Source organism: Hyperolius riggenbachi, chromosome 11, assembly GCF_040937935.1.
Source record: "Hyperolius riggenbachi isolate aHypRig1 chromosome 11, aHypRig1.pri, whole genome shotgun sequence".
Taxonomy (NCBI): Eukaryota; Metazoa; Chordata; class Amphibia; order Anura; family Hyperoliidae; genus Hyperolius; species Hyperolius riggenbachi.
Window position 1 is genome coordinate 211,047,496 of NC_090656.1, and position 17,727 is coordinate 211,065,222.

Here is a 17,727-nt window from a genome sequence, read left to right on the forward strand (position 1 = left end):
AAAAGGGGGTATAAGCTTCTGATTGGGATGAAGTTCAATTCTTGGTCACGGTTTCCCTTAAATCAGTGCACTATCCAGCCACTAACTAGTTTACTGACTTGCGCTTCACATGATTCCAGTGTCTCCTCCTTCCGAAGCTGTAAGGAGTAATCATGGGAGTCACAAGAAACGTGTGGTGAGGCACATGCAAGGGCACTGCCCCCACCCGCTTGGTCGGTACCGAGATGGTGCTGAAGTCTTGTGTTTGTCAGTATTTGAGTGTTTTGAATTTGATATGGCAAATAGGGATGAGCTCTCGGATTTGGAACAGTTCTGATTTTCGAACCGGAATTCGGCCGTTCCGAGTAAAATCGCGAACATCAGAAATTACAGTGTCGAGTACCACGTTTCGTTCTGCCGCTGCAAAAATTGGATTCGGAAACAAGAATTTTCAGCAAACACGGCATTAACACAATGGCTAAGAAAGCAAAAATTGGCTTCCAAAACAAGAATTTACGGCCCATAGTGATGTCAACAAAATGGCCGCCGGACATTCCCTGGTCCTAGGAGGTCACACTAAAGTGGCAGAATGAGCGTTTTTGTCACATGAATGGGGGGGTCCAGGCATCCCATGCCCTGACCCCCGACCCATGTGGAAATCCGCTCATTCTGCCACTCCAATGTGGCATCTGGGGATTCACCAGCGGCCATCTTATTGGTGTTACTGTTTGCAGAAAATTCTTATTTCAAAAGCCAATATTCACTTCCCTAGCCATTGTGCTAACACCATATTTGCTGAAAATTCTTTTTTCTGAAGCCAATTCTTGTCTTGGCAGAACTATTGACTGCTTTGACTTCAATAGAAAATGTCTTCAGAACATGAAATGTTCTACATATTCCCCTGGCTACATATACTGGGCACATATAACCCTGACTACATATACTGGGCACATATACCCCTGGCTATATATACTGGGCATATATACCCCTGGCTACATATACTGGGCATATATACCCCTGGCTACATATACTGGGGACATATACCCCTGACTACATATACTGGGGACATATACACCAGCCTATATATACTGGGCATATATACCCCTGCCTACATATACTGGGCATATATACCCCTGCCTACATATACTGGGCATATATACCCCTGACAACATATACTGGGCATATATACCCCTGACAACATATACTGGGCACATATACCCCTGGCTACATATACCCCTGGCTACATGTACTGGGCACATATACCTCTGGCTACATATACCCCTGCCTACATATACTGGTCACATATACCCCTGCCTACATATACTGGGGACATATACCCCTGCCTACATATACTGGGCACATATACCCCTGCCTACATATACTGGGCACATATACCCCTGCCTACATATACTGGGCACATATACCCCTGGCTACATATACTGGGCACATATACCCCTAGCTACATATACTGGGCACATATACCCCTGGCTACATATACTGGGCACATATACCCCTGGCTACATATGCTGGGCATATATACCCCTGGCTACATATACTGGGGACATATACCCCTGACTACATATACTGGGGACATATACCCCTGGCTACATATGCTGGGCATATATACCCCTGGCTACATATACTGGGGACATATACCCCTGACTACATATACTGGGGACATATACCCCTGGCTACCTGTTCTGGGGACATCTATACCGCTGGCCACCTATTCTGGGGACATCTATACTGCTGGCCACCTATAGACCTGGGGCTACCTATTTTTGGGGAACCACTGCTGTCAGATTGAGTGTATTTTGGGGAACTGCTGCCAGGTGAGAGGTTTCTACCATATTAAGGGGGCATTCTGCCTAGTTATGTGAAATGCTGTCTATTTATGTGCCTCATGACTGCTGAATTTGTCTTGTTGGGGGCCTCACGATTGCTGAATTTGTCTTGTTGGGGGCCTCATGATTTGTTGGGGGCCTCATGATTGCTAAATTTGTCTTGTTGGGGGCCTCATGATTGCTGAGTTGGTCATGTTGGGGGCCCTGATATTTGCTCATGATTGCTGAATTTGTCTTGTTGGAGGCCTCATGATTGCTAAATTTGTCTTGTTGGGGGCCTCATGATTGCTGAGTTGGTCATGTTGGGGGCCTCATATTTGCTGAATTTGTCTTGATGGGGGGGCTCATGATTTCTGAATTTGTCTTGGAACATGCTGGAAGGTACATACTGAGGGAGGGTGGGTGAGCGTGAGCCGGCTAACCTCCATGTACATTTGGCCCCACCCATAACCACGCCCACATTTATTATGTGACCACGCCCTTTTTTGACGCTGCGCATGCCACAGCCTTCACCTAAGGGGGTGCATTGATAGTCTTTGTCCCCGGCGCTGAAAGCCCTAGCTACGCCTCTGTTTCTGACATTGTCAGATCTGAGAAGATTAGCTGCATGTTTGTTTCTGGTGTGATTCAGACATTACTGCAGCTAAATGCATAAGCAGGGTTGCCAGGCAACTAGTATTGCTTAAAAGGAAATAAATATGGCAGCCTCCATAGAACTTTTGCTATAGTTGCCCTTTAACACTAGTGACTGCATTCCCAGTCGCTGGGAATGCAGTCACTAGTGTTAAAGGATACATGTGCAGTATACCACAGCGTCATTTGTACGTACTGTTGTGTGCATTCTTTCATACTATGTGTTTGTTTTAATAAAAGTTACAACAGATATAAATGTTTATATACACTGCATTTCGCCAGTCACGTCCGCTTTATCAGGTGCAAATCTCTCCATGGAACTCGGTGACCTAAGTTAAAGAGACTATGTAACACAATTTTCACCCTTATTTCTTCTATCCTATAAGTTCCTATACATGTTCTAATGTGGTCTGTCTTACTGCAGCCTTTCCTAGTTGCACAGTGGCTGTATTATCTCTGTTATGTAATCTAATCTTCTTTCCTCTGAAGGCTTTGTGGGGCTCAGGCACTCAGGCAAGAATGTGCGGCTCTGCTTGTGATAGGATAGAAGCTATACACACCCTCTCCACGCCCCCTGCAGGCTCTGTGTGAGTCACAGACTGAGCTCCTGTCAGCTTATCACATGCCATGTCTTTTGTTTGTAAACACTGTCTAAAACTAGTAATTACAAGCCAGGTTTGCAGCAGGGAGGGGCAGAAACAGCACAGAGGGGCCCAGGAGAACATAATGAATAGAATGGTATGCTTTTTATTGTAAGAATTTTAGAGTACAGATTCTCTTTAAGAGATGCTTTGCTTACTGAGTTCCAAGGACAGATGTGCACCTGATGAAGCCAGTGGTGACCAGTGAAACGCGTGGGTTATTAGTTTTATTAGAAGGTAAGCACACCTCCCCTTTCCACCCCTTTAGGGTGCCTTTTATCTGGGATTACTTCCCTTCTTTAACATATATCTAATCAGTGATAAAGTAAGAGGACGCCAAGTGTGAAATCCATAAAATTTATTGTCCCATATAAATATCTTCAACTCTGTTACTTATATACACTTTTTTTTTCTTGTAAAGTTGCAAAATATCTCAGTATATTCCACCGTCACCCCCACCATTCAGCCCCGGTCTAAAAACATCATAAAATATTCAGAAATAAAAAGCCTAAAGCCCCTGAACCACTCCGCACACTCGCCCCTTACAAAATAAAAACAAAAAAAAGGAAAAAGTACAGCAGGCATATAGGGTCCAGCAGTTTGCTACACGGTAGCAAAGGAATCAAGTAGTGTCAAGGGAGATCCTGTTATGTGCTGAGCTGTACCGTACAGCGCCCTCTGCAGGACAGAGGAGGGATTGCGGTCATGGTCTGACCTCCAGGGTTCCGCTAGGTTAAGATGTTTTTGTGAAAGTTTGTTATGCTCCATTTCTGTCCACTGCACTTCTGAAGCACCAGCTGGTAGCCAAAGTCATTGTCACTGTTCTCCTGAAGTTCCAGACACCGCTTAGACTTCTTGTTCTGTATCGAACCTCCCTAGAAGGGACAGAAACGCACATGATAAACTCATTGTATAGAACCTCCCTAGAAGGGACAGAAACGCACATGATAAACTCATTGTATAAACAGAAACAGGTCTTCAGTCTTCCCCATGTGACCTCCTGAAGTGCCTAAGCATGGAAGATTTTATTATTATTATTATTTTTTTTTACATTACAACCACTATTGTGAGAAAATCTTAACGTAAACAAATACTGGATATTACTGCGTTATAAATACTGAAATTTTAATTGGGACTTTTGTTTGTATATCTAATGCTTTACCTGGAAACTCAAAATGCAGGTAATTGATCAACAGAAATAAGCAGTTGCTTCTAACCTTGGGGAAAAGCCGGTACTTTTCCGGTGTGCCGGTGACTACTGTCCACAGGACCAGCACTCCTGTATCTACAGTACAATAAGCAACAAAAGGACACGGCACTCAGAGGCTGTGTTCAGCAATAAGCTGTATTGGAGCAGCAAGGTAACACACACAACGTTTTGGACAGAGCCCTTCCTCAGGTGTGCACATGAGGAAGGGCTCTGCCTGAATCATTGTGTGTTACCTTGCTGCTCCAATGCAGCTTATTGCTGAACACAGCTTCTAAATGACCGTGTCCTTTTGTTGCATATTGCAAAATGCAGGTAATGAGCATGAATCAGTCCATTCTATTATGGGGGATTATTATTATTTAGCATTCATGGTATAGAGCACCAATATTTTCCGCAGCGCTGTACAGAGTTTGTCTTGTCACTTAACTGTCCCTCAGAGGAGCTCACAATCTAATCCCTACCACAGTCATATGTCTATGTATGTACGTACAGTGCATGTATTGTAGTCTAGGGTCAATTAATTTATCTGTATTTTTGGGGGGTTGTGGGGGGAAACCGGAGTGCCCAGAGGAAACCCACGTAGACACGGAAAGAACATACAAACTCTGTGCAAATGGTGCCCTGCCTGGGATTCAAACCAGGGACCCAGCGCTACGCCCCCTGCTGCCCAGCACAGTGATTACATTTTTTTTTTTATCGAAAGCCAAACTTAAGTGAAAAATGTGTTGGAAGAGCTCACTAGTGTTTTGCTAACTATTTTGGCAAAACACTCACGCGGTAGCGCTTTTGAAAGTGCTAGTGCTTTAATACCCTATGGGCCCATTCTTACTTGGGGGCGATTTGCGTTAATCGCCGGCGATTAACGTAAATTGTCAAACGCAAACGCGTAGCCTGCATCATTTTCAGGCGATTTCCCTGCGATCGCATTTCAGTGCTTTCCATTCAATTTTAGGTTAGGCACAACCAGGGAGGTTTTAAGGTTAGGCAGTGCTGGAGGAGGGGGGGGGGGATCGGTTAATGTTAGGCATCGAGAGGGAAGGGCATGTATTAGGGTAAAGGTGGCCACTAATGATCCAATTTCTAGTGAAAAATCGTTCGTCGATCAGAAATTCTGATCGGATTGGTTGTAAATAATCCCTGTTGATGGGTACATTTGATTACAAACTATTATAACAATAGTCGTCCGATTGAATTTTTGCCAAACCAAAATTTGGATTTTCTTGTTGGTTGTGATAGATAGGAAGCAAAGATTGGTTCGTCGATGGTGTACTGAACAATCGTGAAATCCACTTCTGATCAGAATTTCTGATCGCTCAAACGATTTTTTGCCAGAAATTGAACCGTTAGTGGCAACCTTAAAGAGAAACTCCGACCAAGAATTGAACTCTATCCGAATCAGTAGCTGATACCCCCTTTTACATGAGAAATCTATTCCTTTTCACAAACAGACCACCAGGGGGCGCTGTATGGCTGATATTGTGATGAAACCCCTCCCACAAGCAGCTCTGAGTACCGAGGTACTTCTGGCAGTTTCCTGTCTTTGAACCTTGTTGCATTGTGGGAAATAGCTGTTTACAGCTGTTTCCAACTGCCAAAACAGCAAGCAGCAGCTACACCACCTGCCAGCAGTAAAAATGTCACCATGTGATAAATGTCAGAATGTAAATCAGGGATTTAAAAGATTTTACAATGGGCAGACACTGACTAAATCAGTTATACATAATTATTGTAAAAATGAAGCACTTTTTTAATTACATTATTTACACTGGAGTTCCTCTGTAAGTCACAGTAAAATATCAGTAAAGATTACCAATATTTCACTAAATAGGGAATTACCAGTATTTACGGAATTAACTAGTAGAATATTCGTTATTTTTCCGATATTCTACTAGCAGTTATCTCGGGAGCCCTTTTTACCGTGGTCTGTTTTCACACGCACGCTGTCCCTGGACCACCAAGGAGTAGATTGTAGATTAAAGTCCTAGACGTCCCCATGATGGGAAGCCAGGAAGGATGTCCCCGCTGGGTACACAGACAGCAGTAAAGCTCCAGAAGTGTTTGTAAGCCATTTCCAGGCTGTCTGACACTGGAATGAATGTTGTCCCGGAGTGTTTCTCTATCTGCGGAGCCCACAATAAAGCAATGGCTCTTTGTTTACTTTCTGACAAAACTGGGCCTGAGAAGACAGTTGTTATTAGTGCTGAAAAATGAATGGAGGTTTATCGCTCCAATAACGGCGTATTCCAGGGGAGCAGCAGAAGAATTCACGCTGGTAAATAATTCCTGTTTCATTACATGGATCGGACTTTATGATGGTTTTTAGTGTCAGGGAATGAGGAGAGTGGCATAAAATATGCATAGGCGCTCTCTGCTGATTGGATAATGGCAGCGATCTGTGATACATCATGTGATCAGTCTCCCCAGCACTCCTCCCCTGGTGCATCTTGTTGTCATGTATGGATATTAACTCCTTATTTGTCTGCTGGGAATAAGCAGATTTCAGGAGCTTCCATTGCGTTCCGTAGAACCGCTCTGCATAGCGAGGCGCTAAGTTCACATAGATGGTCACAGACGTGGTAAAGTGCAGACAGTTTACTGCCACCATGGATCACAATAGGCAGCACGGTGGCATAGTGGTTAGCGCTCTCGCTTTGCAGCGCTGGGTCTCCGGTTGGAATCCCAGCCAGGGCACTATCTGCAAGGAGTGTATGTCCTCCCTGTGTCTGTGTGGGTTTCCTCCAGGCAGTCCAGATTCCTCCCACATCCCAAAAACATACAGATAACTTAAAGGGATACTGTAGGGGGTTGGAGGAAAAGGAGTTGAAGTTACCCGGGGCTTCTAATGGTCCCCCGCAGACATCCTGTGCCCGCGCAGCCACTCACCGATGCTCCGGTCCCGTCTTCGGTTCACTTCTGGAATTTCAGACTTTAAAGTCTGAAAACCACTGTGTCGGTGTTGCCATGTCCTCGCTCCTACTGATGTCACCAGGAGCGTACTGCACAGGCACAGACTATACTGGGACTGCGCAGTACGCTTCTGGTGACGTTAGCGGGAGCGAGGGCACAGCAACGCAGGCGCAGTGTTTATCAGTCTGAAATTCCAGAAGTGAACCGGAGGCGGGGCTGGAGCATTGGGGAGTGGCAGCACAGGCACAGGATGTCTGCGGGGGACCATTAGAAGCCCCGGGTAAGTTCAACTCATTTTCCCCTGACCCCCCCCCCCCCCTACAGTGTCCCTTTAATTGGCTTCCCCCCAAAATTGGCCCTAGACTACAATACATACATATATGATAGGGATTAGATTGTGAGCCCCTCTGAGGGACAGTTAAGTGACAAGACTGTACAGCGCTGCGGAAGATGTCACTATATAAATACTGAATAATAATACATACATACATCAGAGGGCAATATAAAAGCTTGGCAGATGAGCTTTTTCTCCCTAGGCTTAAAGGGAACCTGAAGCGAGGAAAATTATTTAAAATAAACACATGCCCTAGCTACAAATGAATATTACATACTAACCGCTGTCCTCTGCTAGCCAACGGCTGTGACACTGGGAAAGACTCACAGCTGGCTATATACAGGTCTGGTGAGCTGCTGCTAGTGTGCCGGGTATAGGGGAGCCTCCTGAGCAAGTCATTCTTAAAGGGAACCTGGAGCGAGTAAAATTATTTAAAATAAACACATGACGTAGCTGCAAATGAATATTACATACTTACCTCACCCTCAGTTCCTCTCAGAAGCTCACCATTTTCTTCTTACAGTGATCCCTTCCAGTTCTGATGATATTTTGTCAGAACTGAAATATACCAGTTGCTGTCAGTTATATATCAGCAGCTGTCAGTTGCAACCGAATGTGCAAGGTAATGTCCATGTTTCCCTATGGCCCAAGTGGGGGATATTACAGTTTAACAGCGTACTGACCAGGAAGCTGTTAGGGGGTAATGGCCATTTTTAAAATGGAGGACGGAGAATTTCATTGATCACAGTGGACAAATGGGGCGCAGGAGAGGAGAAAGATTGAGGAGTAGACTACACGGGAGGTAAGTATGACGTGTGTATGGTTATTTTGACTTTTTATTTTCAGTTCAGGTTCCCTTTAAGCAAAGGACTAGGGGACATGATCTGCGCATGGAGGAAAAATGTTTTAGCCATTTGATTAGGAAAGGGTGATTTAAAATGTGCAATGTATTACCACAGGATGATGTTATGGCAAAATCTCTATATCTGCATTTTAAGTGGGCTTGGATGTTTTCCTTGCGTTGAAGGGCATCTATGGCTATAATCACTAGGTCATTCCCGGTGGTGTTGATCCAGGGAGGGATTCCCCCCCCCCCCCCCCCCTTTTGAGGCTAATTGGACCATGCAAAAAAAGTAATCAGTTAAAATGTGACAGACTTTGGATTAATCCATCTCCTCATGGGAGGTTCTCAGCATTTTCTTTGTTTTCAAAAGCATATTTGGCAGTTTAACTTCCAAAATAGTAAGATACCCCCTAAAAAACCTGAGAATCCCTCATGAGGAGATTGACAGGACCAACAGGATCTGGACACGTCCGATATGAACTGCTTACTTTTCGCTGGAGTGGTCTTTCAAATTGTATCACTGAGAAAATATAAAATCCATGAGGGCTGTGGCATGAACTGTATCATGTTCGCTGTACAGGGTGCATGCTGGGAGATGTAGTATGCCAGCCTCATCTGCGGCAGCTTCCCCACACCTGATCCGGGATGAGATGTAGCTGTGGCAGCAGCCTCCGCCCCCTCTCAGAATAGTATTCCTGTGTGGAAGCCGGAGTCGCTGTTTAATGAGGCGGTCAGAGTAACCACAGGAAGGTCACTAATTAATGAGCTTACATTGCACATAATGACATCTCCTGCCTCAGGTAAAAACCATCCCAGGTTATGCCCAGGTAACCTGCTGGAGAGGAGCTGCGGATAGAAGTATCTGCCTTCAGGTATAAATAGCAAGGCGCTAATGAGGAAGATTCATCAGATCGAAAATGTCATCGCTAAATAATTATTGGAGGGTCTGAAAGGTGGCGACGTCTTCTAGGCAACAGAGCTGACAATCAGAGCGGATAACAACGGCGCAGCTTCACATCATCGTCTGCACTAAACACCGCTTACATCCGAGCAATATCGCTGCCTCTATGTATTAGAAATTATCACAAATAGAATCCTATTTTTTTCTGTCTACACAAAATATTAAAGTGGGCCTGTCTCTTGCACAGGACAGAAGGAAAACAGAGAAATGCACCCTGTATGTATTATGGTGTCTGTCTAATTCCCCCTCATCTGTAACTGATCCCAACTGTAATTTGATCTCTCTGCTGTCAGCTCAGGAATCTCTGCTGCCTCAGCAGAGCAGCTGATTTGTAAACACAGGATGTTAACCCTATGTCTGCTTCCATTAAATCAGGAAGTAGACACTGTAGATTTATTGCAGGATTTGTATCAGCTGTAACAAGGAAATGTTTTTCTTTAAAGGTTATTAAGCTGTTGCTTATCTTTTAGAGCAGAGAGAGAAAGTTCTGAGTTCAGATCCACTTTAAATAATGAAAACTGCCTGGCTGTCCTGCTGATCCTCTGCCTCTAGTACTTGCAGCCATAGACCCTGAACAAGTATATGCAGATCAGGTGCTCTGACTGAAGTCTGACTGGATTAGCTGCATGCTTGTTTCTGGTGTGATTCAGACACTACTGCAGCCAGAGATCAGCAGGACTGCCAGGCAACTGGCATTGATTAACTACATAACGACCACGTCACGCCGATGGGCGTGACCGCGGCAGCAGCCCCAGGACCGCCTAACGCCAATTGGCGTCAAATCCTGGATCTGCAGTTTCCCAGGGAACGGCCGCGCGAATGCACGGTCGTTCCCTGCTGTTAGTCGCCGATCGCGGCTAGCAGGCTGTTTGTAAACGAAAAGGGAAAGAAATCCCTTTGTTTACATCCTTACAGATCTGCGGCCTCCGGCAGCGCTGTACAAGATCGGCCATCCCCAGCCTCTGATTGGCCGGGGATCGCCGTCCTTTCATAGGCTGATGCCTATGAGAGGCGGAGAGCAGGACAGATCGACGTCCTGCTCAATGCAGTGCATGGAGAGGAGGGAGAAACAGCCTGATACAGGCTGCAAAAAAAACAAAAACAAAAAAACCTGCCACAGCGATCGGACACCTCAGGTGGCAAGTCCCCTTAAGGACAAAAAAAGGAGGTGAGTCCGATCGCTGGGCTCCATAGCTGGGCTGTGCAGGAGGCTGAAAAGCCTGCACAGCCCAGTGCAGCAAAAAATGGCCTGGTCGTTAGGGGGGCTTAACCTCCTTAGCGGTAACCCCGTGCTGGACATGGGGTAAGCCGCCGCAGAGGATTCCTCCGGCCCTGCTGGGCCGATTTGCATAATTTTTTTTTCAAACACGCAGCTAGCACTTTGCTAGCTGCGTGTTTGGTCCGATCGCCGCCGCATGCCGCAGATGCGCCGCTACTCGCCGCTAAATAGGGCTCCCCCGCATACCTCTTGCGCAGCCTGGCCAATCGCCAGGCTGCACTATGGGGTGGATCGGGACTCCGTGTGACGTCACAACGTCGATGACGTCACTCCGGTCGTCGCCATGGCGACGGGGGAAGCCCTCAAGGAAATCCCGTTCAGAACGGGATTTCCTTATGGGCTAGCGGCGCCGGCGGCGATCGGAGGTGACGGGGGGACGCCTCAGGGAGGGGGGAAGCATGTAGCTAGCGCTAGGCTAGCTACATGCTAAAAAAAAAAAAAAAAAAAAAAAAAAATTAAAAAAAAACCCTGGCGGCCGCGCAGCCGCAGCAATCATACCGCCAGGGGGGTTAACACTCTGGTCCTCAAGTGATTAAAAAGAAATAAATAAGGCAGCCTCCATATCCCTCTCACTTCGGGTTCCTTTTTAGACCGTTCTTAGTGTATTTTAATCTTGTTGATACCGTTGTTTTACCAATTATTTCATAGTCTGCTGTCCACCCTTGGGGAGGGGCGTTACCCCTTGCTTCTCACTACTACAGAGAACGCCCTCTTAACCAGCATGGGGTCAGGATTATTCTCCCCACCATCTTTTATAGCGCTTGCCTGTGAGGTGACCCACGTTTGTAATAATCATCTCCCTTCTGTTACACCATATTGGGCTCTCGGTGACACGGATCAACTGAGTAGAAGAGTAGAATTGGTGTTAGGAGCTCTATACACAAGCACTATGGAAAAATGTATTCTGTCCCTATTAAATAACTGATGGTGGGGAAAATGGAACAGCATCATTTTCGCCATAGTACCCCTTTAAAGAGAACCTAAAGTGAAAATAACCATACACAGGTCATACTTACCTCCTGCGTAGTCTACTCTTCAATCTCTTTCTCCTCTCCTGTTCCCCGTTTGTTCACTGTGATTAATAGAATTCTCCGTCCTCCATTTAAAAAATGGCCAATACCTCATAACAGCTTCCTGATCAGCACACTGTTAAACTCTAATATCGCCCACTTGAGCTATAGGGAAACATGGACATTACCTTGCACATTCAGTTGTAACTGGCAGCTGCTGATATATAACCGACAGCAATTGGTATATTTCAGTTCTGACAAAATATTGTCAGAACTGGAAGGGATCACAGTAAGAAGAAAATGGTGAGCCTCTGAGAGGAACAGCCGGTGAGGTTAGTACAGGCATGGGCAAACTTGGCCCTCCAGCTGTCAAGGAACTACAAGTCCCACAATGCATTGCAGGAATCTTACAGCCACAGTCATGACTCATAAAGGCAAATGCATTGTGGGACTTGTAGTTCCTTAACAGCTGGAGGGCCAAGTTTGCCCATGCCTGAATTAGTATGTAATATTCATTTGCAGGTACATCATGGTATTTATTTTTAATAATTTTACTCGCTCCAGGTTCCCTTTAAGCATGACTTGCCCAGGAGGCTCCCCTATACCCGGCACACTAGCAGCAGCTCACCAGACCTGTATATAGCCAGCTGTGAGTCTTTCCCAGTGTCACAGCCGTTGGCTAGCAGAGGACAGCCGTCATTTGTTAGCGGAAGCACTCGTGCTGCTGTCTATGTGCTCCTCTGACTTATCATGGGACCTCATTACACGGCTCTATTAGATGGATTTGACAATTTGTAATATAACATCACACAGAGGCTGAGGACATTTGCTGGGTTATTTTAGTGAGATGAGGATTGATGCAGCTAATAGCCTTGTATGTTTGTAGCCTCGCACCAAATGGCAGTAATGACAGAAGCGGGCGTCCATAAAACCAGCAAGGCCTGATTGCTCTCATTAGCGCTTGCAGCGAACGGCGTCACCCGGCATGGAGCTGCTCACGCCGAGACAGGCGGACGTGTGCCGGATGGCCTAAAACCCCCAATTCCACTTACATCTATTTTAATGCTTTTATCAGATAGTACAACGAAATGCATTTACAACAAAATTCAAAACAGTTGCATTTTTGCAATACAGTAGAGTCCCAACTGTCCAGCACAGGCAGGGATTGCCTGATGCCGGTTATAACTGGTGTTAAAAATAACACTAACCCTCCCCCCTAATGGATCAACTGCTCATCGGCCTGTAGCAGAAACTGCTTGCGCATCCTCCGGGGGCTGTCCTTTTCATTCCAGCTCCATGCTGCTGTGTGGCGTTCTCTGGCGGTCAGGTGACACAATGCGGGTTAGGTCACAGGCCGGGGAGGTGCATGAGGTGCGTCTAGAGCAGGCATGGGCAAACTTGGCCCTCCAGCTGTTAAGGAACTACAAGTCCCACAATGCATTGCAGGAGTCTTACAGCCACAGTCATTACTCAAAGGCAAATGCATTGTGGGGCTTGTAGTTCCTTAACAGCTGGAGGGCCAAGTTTGCCAATGCCTGGTCTAGAGGATGTGTAAGAAGTTTCTGCTGCACAGCTGAGCAAAGTTACTTGGGAACGCCCCCATTGTGTCCTGCCAGGCATGCCGGTTAGTTGAGACTAGTGATGGTCAAGTAGATGCAAATAACTTAGTTTATGCAAATTTTTATGCCTCCTCGCATAGTCTTCCCTGGAGCAACGGGTATATTCACAAAACCGCAGTAACTTAATAATGTGCAGGGCCGGATTTACCATAAGGCACGTGCCTACAGGCGCCTGATGATAGAAAGGCAGCTCACTCCCTTTACCTAGTGCCTCCTTCCCTATGCAGAGCATAAAAGAGAGGTTACTCACCCAGCTCACTGCATCCCACTGACGAAATATCCCTTCAGTCAGGGGGACCACTAGTTACTTAGTATTAGGTAGCCAGAGGTACCCTCAGTATTAAGGGGCACCTGTAGCTACCTACGCCCACAAGGGAAGGGATACGTGACAGCTTTAGTGATTCCATCCCCATGTGACTTTCGGGGGGAGAGGGTTTCCTACAGAGCGGTATGAAGGGGGTCTGAGCAGAGGCATAACCACATTGGGCACCGCCTACCCCACAGAGAGTTGGCCAGCCCCCATCTCAGACAGGGCCGTTTTTAGGCCTAGGCAAACCAGGCAGATGCCTGGGGTGACAGATGTAGAAGGGGCACCACAGAGGTTGTCTTGGCGAACTGTACTTCTGTATTTTATGGAATTCTCATAGCCAACTCCTAGTTCCATTTAGAAAGGCAGTTTAAAGGGGTAAAGAGGTGTCAAGGTGTGTATAAAACAAAGTTAAAAACTTAAAGGGTGAAGTGGCTTACCTTAATGACAACAGTTTATGAGACAAAAAAAAATGGGTTTATTAAGCACAGGCAACATGTTTTGCGGGTCACAGCCCACTTCCTCAGGCCAATAAAAGTTCTGGAGATGAAGTCAGCCAACAGCATTGGCCGCCTCTCCTCTCCATTAAAGAGACTCTGAAGTCTCTTTTTTCCCCTGTTTTTTTTTAAATGTAATCTTGTTAAGCATTATAGCTTAAGTGGAATCGCCGCAATACGACGGGATTGTTTTTTAATAGAGAAAAAGGCCTGCATGAAATGAAACGTTTTTCGCTCGGTATCCCAGGTCTGCTGTGCAGGTGCTGATCAGTTCCTCTCCTCGGTGTATTGGAACATGTGGTGTAGGGTTGACACCCTGAACCCTGAAGGGTTGGGCTAATTTAAAAAAAAAAAAAAAAAAGACTGTTGGACCTGATGCAGTAGACCAGTACCCATGAAACGCATTGTCTTTTGTGCATCATTAAAATCTATATGTACGGTACATATGTGGTTTGTCTCATTGATGGAGGTAAAATCCATTTACTCCTAATTTATAATAGAGATTAAAGAGACACTGAAGCGAAAAAAAAATATGATGATATTTTGATTTGTATGCGTAGTACAGCTAAGAAATAAAACATTAAGATCAGATACATCAGTCTAATTGTTTCCAGTACAGGAAGAGTTAAACTCCAGTTGTTATCTCTATGCAAAAAAGCCATTAATCTCTATGACTTTTAAAGTGGTGGAGAGGGCTGTCTTCTGACTTTTATTATCTCAAGTGTAAGTAAACAAATGTATTTTTCTCTGCCAGAGGAGAGGTCATTAGTTCACAGACTGCTCTGAAAGAATCATTTTGAATGCTGAGTGTTGTGTAATGTAAATATGAGAATATTTTCTTTGCTGCTAATCTTCTAGTAATTATTCATAGTACACAACCAATTCATTATATCATATTTTTTTTTTTCGCTTCAGTGTCTCTTTAAAGAGGAGCTGTTAGGTATAGGGTCTCAGAGAAAATAAACACATATATCAGTAGCTAAATATTGGCTGTACTTACATTACATATGCATTTCACTGTCCACGTTTGGATTTCACAGAATTTGTATATAGTATATGCAGAGATAGATGCTCCTGACAGCTCATGGCAGGCTCCATGTTTTTCTGTCAAATGTGTCGTCATGTCCTGCCTGCTTCCTGATCACAGAAAAGCTCGTACTGAATAACACAGTGTGCAGTGAATATTAACCCCCTTGGCGGTATGAAAAATACCGCCAGGGGGAAGCGCAGCAGTTTTTTTTAAATTTTTTTTTTTTTTAATCATGTAGCGAGCCGAGGGCTCGCTACATGATAGCCGCTGCTCAGCGGCATCCCCCCGCCCGCTTCGATCGCCTTCGGCGATCTCCGATCAGGAAATCCCGTTCAAAGAACGGGATTTCCTGGAGGGCTTCCCCCGTCGCCATGGCGACGGGGCGGGATGACGTCACCGACGTCGGGATGTCATAGGGAGTCCCGGGCCACCCCTCGGCGCTGCCTGGCACTGATTGGCCAGGCAGCGCACGGGGTCTGGGGGCGCGCGCCGCACCGGATAGCGGCGATCGGGGTGCTGGCGCAGCTAGCAAAGTGCTAGCTGCGTCCAGCAAAAAAAAAATTATGTAAATCGGCCCAGCAGGGCCTGAGCGGCACCCTCCGGCGGCTTACCCCGTGTCCAGCACGGGGTTACCGCTAAGGAGGTTAATGAGCCATGTGGCTAGGAACAATAGCTGACTCCTGCAGTGTACTCTGCCCGGAGATTTATCAGTGCTACGCGCTGGACTGATTACAAGCTGCTGTAACGTCTCATTAGCAGCCGAGGGGAGGGCCCCAGAATGCTTTGCAGTATAGTATGCGGCTTGCGTCCTCTTGGGTCTATAACAGCTTTGCTGATAAGCACACATCAAAGGTAAGAGAGATTTTTATCTTCACTAATGCCTTTTTGGCTTCCTTCTAAACTGTTTAATACAGGAGAATAGAGGTTTAAATTAGCTTCTGCAGCCTGACAGTTACTCTTTAAGCATTTTTAGGGGTGCCTTTTTTATTTTTTTTTTATTAGGAATTGCTCTGTAGGTCAGTTGTCTTTATTTTTATCAAACGATGTGACCTCCTTTCATTGAGATATATATACAGTATATATATTCCCCTACTGTTGTTGTTCTCACATAATTTTATGCAATAAGTGCCTCAGAAGTGGTAATAGGACATTTTCTCTCCCCTGCTGTGATCTTGCACATCGTACATTTGTATTATCTGTCTGCAAAAACTTTTAAGTGCAAAATGACTTGTCGGAGGGGAAGATGACAGCGGATAACAGACACCGGGCGCTCTTGAGAATTTCAGCCTGAAAATGAATCCTCTTCACTCCCCCCCCCCCCCCCTTGAGAGTAAAAACACAATTTCGCCTGCCCGCTCGGCCTCAGACGCGGCGCGTCACGCTGACCTCCCGCCAGCACCAGATCTCTTATCCTGTCAGCGATTGTGTTTGTAATGAAGTGGCGGCAGAGGACACGACGATCCGGCAATTTGTCACATTCAATATCTCGGAGTCAAACAACAAGGTCTGATAACGGTCCAGGTTCCATTTATTTGATGGGAGAAATTTGTCTGCTTGTAGCATCAAATCGCAAAATGACTTTTTGTGCGACAGGCCGTAAAATATGCGAGCTGCGCACCGGCGCTGACCTGGATGCGTCACCGCCGTCCCCTTTTTTAGCTATTGTATAAATGGACAGTGGCCCTGATTTACCAAGCCTGTCGTGGGCTGCTGAATAAAGAAGAGTACCAGTTATAAAGCAACGCTGACCCGGACTTCACTAATCTCAGAAGTTCTCTTTTATCTGCTTCAAGGACCGCGATCGCGAATAAACGTAAAATTTAAGATCCACGTGTGCACATACTTATATGATGTACATTTCTAACAGAGTAAAATTCACTATGAATTACTTTTCTCCTATGTGGCTGTCACTTACAGTACTTACTAAAAATCTGACAGGTTTTAGACTTGATCAACTCCTCAAAGGAGTGGCACAGAATGGGAGGGGTAGGCGGAAACCAGCCTCAATCCTGCTCTTGTACGACATCTCTCTGACACGTCAGCGCTGCCATACGCACGCTGGAGTCTTGGCACAAGTGCCCCCGACCGGCTACCTCTGCTGATGGCCATTGAGACTTCAGTAATCGGAGGGCTCAGATGTTTAATTTTTCGTTTAAAGCGTGAAAGTTGAAAATCTTGTCTTGACATTTGTATCCCATCTCCAGAAGGGATAAGACTAAAGGTGGCCACACATCTGTAGACCTGGCTGCTGATTGACCATCCGATTTGATAATTATCGAATTGGATAAAAATAGGTGCCGTCAAAAGCATGCCCAATTGACAATGCAACCAATTTTCAGCCTAAACTAGTTGCACGCATTGATCGACATGCAGGAAAATCTCTGGCTAACATGCTCGAATGGGCATGCGGCGGTAATAGTGTGCAATAATCGCAAATGACTAACACGATGGAAACCCTCCTGCAGCGTTACATTATGACATTTATCACAGGTGGAAACATCTTTAGTCCTGGCAGCTGCAGCTCTGCAAAATGTTTGAGAGTTCCAAAGCCAGTGAAAATAATACATAGTCTCCCAGATTATGGGAGCAGAATTATGCCTATCTAAACAGCCTAGGCCAGTGATGGCTAACC

At 45.7% G+C, this 17,727-nt stretch overlaps 1 protein-coding gene across 2 annotated transcripts in view; it reads right to left on the bottom strand.

Annotated features, from left to right (window-relative positions):
* Nucleotides 1-3,440: 3,440 nt before the first annotated feature.
* Nucleotides 3,441-17,727, bottom strand: part of GALNT18 (polypeptide N-acetylgalactosaminyltransferase 18) — a 485,929-nt gene continuing 471,642 nt past the window's right edge. For both annotated transcript variants that reach the window (XM_068260107.1, XM_068260108.1), the window contains exon 11: nucleotides 3,441-3,972. In XM_068260107.1, coding sequence (XP_068116208.1) covers nucleotides 3,826-3,972 — 147 coding nt within the window. In that variant the 3' untranslated portion in view covers nucleotides 3,441-3,825. The remainder of the gene's footprint in view (nucleotides 3,973-17,727) is intronic.